The sequence below is a fragment of the Penaeus monodon genome, chromosome 3 (genome assembly GCF_015228065.2).
Source record: "Penaeus monodon isolate SGIC_2016 chromosome 3, NSTDA_Pmon_1, whole genome shotgun sequence".
Classification (NCBI taxonomy): Eukaryota; Metazoa; Arthropoda; class Malacostraca; order Decapoda; family Penaeidae; genus Penaeus; species Penaeus monodon.
In genome coordinates this window covers 62007042-62012041 of record NC_051388.1, presented here as the reverse complement: position 1 = coordinate 62012041, position 5000 = coordinate 62007042, and the positions used below count along the sequence as shown (strand labels likewise).

Sequence of the window (5000 nt, the reverse complement as noted above, 5' to 3'; positions counted from 1 at the left end):
ATTTTACATTTTCAGGTGTTTCATGCTAGCCGTGAGCACCTTTGTGTAACTACAGTACTGCTGTCGGTACAAGCTTTATCCTGGGGAAGGCGGGGGGGGGGGGGTCATCATTCACAGAAGATAAATCTATATAACCTGTCGTATCTTGTCCCACGTAAGGCAGTAAAACATACCAACAGCTGACACCTTCGACTTCTCCGAGCAGAGGGATTGATCAGCGCGGGTTGACCTGTGCATTGCTGGCCTCAGAGTGCGTGTGCTTGAGCCACGCCACCGTATCTGTCGTGGCCGGCGTTCCTTGGGCGCCGGGCGTCACTCGCTCACCCGTCGCGCTGCTGTCCTTCTCGCGTCACCATCACCACTTTGCTACCTCACTACCCTTAGACATCACTGACAAATAATTCTGAATAATGATGGAGATGCTGTGAACACAACACGTGTGTTGGAGTGTATGAGCGCTGTGTGGAGTGCGTGAGGAGGCGCGGGTCCAGCGTGGTCCAAGCGCTTCTTGAAAAGAGGGCAGCCGGCGGGGCGGCCCCCGGCTGCCCAGCTGCTCCTGCTGCGACCGCGCGCCCTGTCCTCTTGACGGTAAGCCAAGCAAAACATACATTTATATATATTGATTCATCTATCATCACGCTCACAAACTCCTTACACCTCACTATTGTAATACAAGGCCAACAAAAATAATGTGTACAAACTTGGTGGAGACTGAATGGACTATATACACAACAAAGCCTAAATAATTAGCCGGAGCCGTAATGGAAATGAAGATGAGCTTGTATGAGGATGCTGGGTGCCGTGGGCGTCCGTGGGCGGCGTGTGGGCGGGGCGGGCGGCCGGGGTCAGCCCGCCGAAGACGGTGCACACCGCTCAGGCCGCCTAAGGCCCAGGAACCGCTGCATCAGCTGCCGCCGAGAGGGAGTTGGGGGGGGCCACCACGAGGACGGCCATGAGGAGGCGCTGTGTTAATGGTGGGGCGCGGGGGTTCAGGTGTTGGAGTTGTGGTGGGGCTGCTGGATCTGCTGGAGCGCCTCCTGCGTCGCATACTGCCGCAGGACGGTGTTCTCGTACTCCAGCTGGTTGATGCGCTCCATCAATTCCGTGATCTTCTCCTTCAGGACCTCCACCTCCTCTCGCACCGCGAACATCAAGTGGGACTTAACCAAATCCTGCAAACAAGACATAATGCCTATTAATATCAACTGTAAACATTAGAGACAAATAAGTAACTAAATAAACTATTCATACTATAAATAATGGTATTTGGATCTAAGAATCTACAAAACATAATCATGAGCTACATTTAATTCAATTTTCCTTAAAACCTAACGTTCATCCAAGCAACAAATGCTGCATGACCTTCAAATCCTCCAACTGTTTATTTTCCTCAACCCCCCCCCCCTCCTAACAAGCCTCTGTCACATACGATAGACGGATCCTCTACTCCAGGCGTCGGCTCGTATTTCGTATGAGCGAGAAGCCGGTAAACAACGGAATGGCACGACCAGTAAGACCACCCTGTCCTCTTAAGTGGACGACTCCGAAGTGGACGCCACGTATCAAGGTGGAATTATCGAGCCATCGGGAATTCCACCGATTCTACCCACGCGGAAACGGCAATGGCGAGCAAATGTGAAAGGGAGAGAAAGGGACGACCAAAAGCACGTACTTTACTGTAAAACTTGCGAGAAAGTGGCCTCAAACGAACAAAACAAAAGGAAAGCCATGGGAGAGAGATGGTGAAACAGGGATAGTGTGAGATAAGAAAGAAAGAAAGAGGGAAAGAGAGGATGCGACGAGGTGATATAGAAAAGATAGAGGCAAAGTGGTGACGTGAGAGCTGGCAAGACGCCACTGCCAGGGGGCTATTTCCAGCGTCGCCTCGCTCCCACACGGTAAAATTCTAGCTCTCTTTTTCAACCAACTCGACCGCTTCTTCCCTCATTCCTGCGTTGCATCATCGACAAAGGGTCTTCTAAACAACCTAAAGAGACTACATACTTGGAGAACTAACGCTTTCCTAGAAGAAGTCCCTCGGTTTCATATCATCTTCTATTTGCCGTGAGATATTACTGCCACATTCCTTAGCCCTGGCCAACTGGCCGCCGCCCAACCAAACACTGAAAAACGTAAGGTTTCTCCCCTCCACAACAAAGATGATAAACAGAGGCAGCTAGTGGCAAAAGGGACAAGTAATTTACTTCTTCATCCCAAGTCAAATACGTTTAATTCTTCAAAACAACAATGAATTATTGAAACCCCAGCAAAACCAAATATCATAGCGAGCACCACCGGCGCACTGAAAAAAAAAACTTATTCAACAAATCTTATGGACTACTTCTGCTCCTTAAACCCGCCTCGACCCCACACCTGACTCCCCAAAATCGTGGCAGCCCTGCGAATTTTCCCCACCCGCGACTCCGGCCATCGAGAAGCCCTGCTTTGTGTGGCCCAAGCCCTCTGCTCGCATAGGGCGGGTTGGCGAGTGCAATGAAGGCTTCCCCTCCCCCCTCACTTTGCCTACGTCACTGAGACGCGCACACATATACACACGCACGCGCACACAGATACACACATACAAGCCAGAGGAAAACTTACAAAGTCAGGTACGAAGAACAGGAACTGCTCGTCAGTTAATCTGACGTCATAAACGAAGCTATTTTTTCTGGTTCTGGACTTGGAGCTGCCTTTGCTAGGCGTGGACGATAGGGGCGTGTGGGCGGGGGTGTGAGTTGGCGTAGTCTTGGGCGTGATCATCGGCGACTCCGGCGGCGATAAGGAGTGCGTGGGCGTGTAGGTGCTACTGGGATAGTCTGTGTTGTTATTTGTATATTCTGTGTTATTATTTGTGAACTCTGGGTGGCTGTACTTTTGGTCCGCGAACTCGTGCTGGGCGTACTCGTGCTGCGCGAAGCCAGAGTCGACACAGCTGGAGAACGTGGGCGTCCGGGATATATCTTGAGTGGGGGTTGCTGGCGGAGTTATGGGCACGCCGCCTCCCATACCCGCTGATACATGCGGGTATCCGCAGTGCAAAGCATCCATTTGCATGGTGATGGGCGCCGTGCTGGCGGTTGTAGGGCACAAGTCAAGCAGTGTTGCGGCTGAGGCTCCTCACCGAGTGGCGGGAGCGAGTTTGGGCACTACTGGCACACAGGCACAGACACAAAGGCACGACACTCTCACTAAGGCACTGTAGCGCACCTTAAAGCTTGCTTCACTTTCTACTATATCGAAGATGCACCGAGTCAACAAGGGCGATCCGAATGGTGTTCAAACACCGTAGATTTGTACACTTGTCCTGGCTGTGGAGGTGCGGGAGCGTGGTGCTGACGTTGCCAGTGCGGTGTCGCGGTCTGAACTGACGAGCAGGCGTGCCCGCGCCCCTTATATGTCTCCACGTACACTCGCACACGCGCCACCACTTCACGCCCGTCCGCCCCGCGCACGTACGAACACACACTCACATCAACCAACTGGGCTGGCACGTCGCCCACACACACCTGTACGCCTCTGTTTCCTCTTTTCTTGGGACTGGAGAGTCCTGTGCCACCTTGGAGACTGGCTCTCGCGGTGCTTTCGCCGCCAGCGCCCTCAGTAAGGCGCGCTACGCCATTCAGCATGCAACACACATCAGTAAGTACAAGGTTTCATTCATTTCAGCCTCGGAAAAAGATAGGCGATGTGGCTTACTCTTAAAAATCTTACTGGGTTCAGCTCAGACTGTTTTTTTTTTGCGAGCTCACCCATCCCTCTCCCTTCCTCTTCCTTTCCTCATGACGGATGGCTCAGCTGCTGCGTAAGAGTATTCCTTTCCTGTTTTAGGATACTGGCCATTTCCTTGGGGCGGCGACCTTGGTATTATACCGCCTCGCGAGCTCGGCCTTGTACCCCGGGTTGGAACAAAGGCTCGCGTGTTGTAGGGCTATCCCCTCTGCTCCTTGGTCATGCCCGCCCGCGACGCCCAGCGATGCGACTCCCATACACACACCTTCCACTGACCTACATTCCGTCTGCAATTACAACCTGTCCCGAGTCATGCAATGAATCGATCAACGTCCGTCAGATCGCAGCTCCTCCGCGCCCACACACTATACGAAGGCCCCAGCGCCTCACGTCCCCACCTCTCCTCACACGCCTCGCGCACTTCCTCGTTCACGCCGCTACTCCGTCAGCACTTCCTTTTAGCCACTTCGTCATTTCGCGGCCGAACACTTGTGCAACGGGCAACGCTGCATCGCACTCTGACACTTGTACCTCCCTTATCAACACCCTCATAAAGACGCTTACCACCCCTTCTAGCAACTCCTCTGTCGGGGAAAACTAACCCACGAACTCCTAAAAACACATTGCTACATTCAGCATGAAAAAGTAAATAAAATCATACATTTAATCATGTCTGTTCCTATCCTATTGGTCACGTTGGATTCCCCTGTGTTTTGCTACGAAAAGACGGTGCAACTAAGGAAGCACACAAACAAACGGAGGTGTTATGATACCAGCGGCCCCTCATCCCCCGACCCATGACATTTCCCGCGACGCCCGAGCTGAACATCTGGCAGTGAGCAGTGGCCGAAGTGCAGCGTCGCGCGGCTGGCAGACTCCGCAGAGTGATGCACATCCCGGTCACTTGCATGTCAGGCTCCTTTGGCCTCTATCCTCACCTCTTATCCATTTCCCATCGGTATCGAATAAAACGCCATGCTATAAGACAATGCTTGTGACCTAATTGTAGCCTCTACTTTAAATTCTCTTCAGCACGATTCTCAAGCTGCTGGGAGAAAATAAACATCCATCAAGAGATTGCTAATGTAAGCGAAGGCACGTCTCTTGTGGGTAAGCAACAGCTGGTTAAAAGAAGACAAGGCAGGATAGATATACAAGGATATTTATACGAGAAACTTATATTCAGGCAGAATTCGGGAGCTGGAGACTTCACGCTTACAATGCAGCCGCAGCCGCCCCAGCCCGTGAGGCCCCATAATAAGGCCGGCGAG

General features: G+C 52.2%; 1 protein-coding gene across 2 annotated transcripts in view; it reads right to left on the bottom strand.

Moving 5' to 3' along the window:
* Positions 1-5000, bottom strand: part of LOC119597805 (protein bunched, class 2/F/G isoform-like) — an 80902-nt gene that overhangs the window by 1063 nt on the left and 74839 nt on the right. Inside the window, exons 1-2 of one of the 2 annotated variants that reach the window (XM_037947446.1) lie at positions 2602-3396; positions 1-1172 (exon numbers count right to left, since the gene is read on the bottom strand). The exon at positions 1-1172 is cut by the window's left edge and continues 1063 nt beyond it. In XM_037947446.1, coding sequence (XP_037803374.1) covers positions 990-1172; positions 2602-3054 — 636 coding nt within the window. In that variant the 5' untranslated portion in view covers positions 3055-3396 and the 3' untranslated portion in view covers positions 1-989. Of the gene's footprint in view, positions 1173-2601; positions 3397-5000 lie in introns of those variants that run through there. The other variant, XM_037947454.1, reaches the window with a different exon arrangement.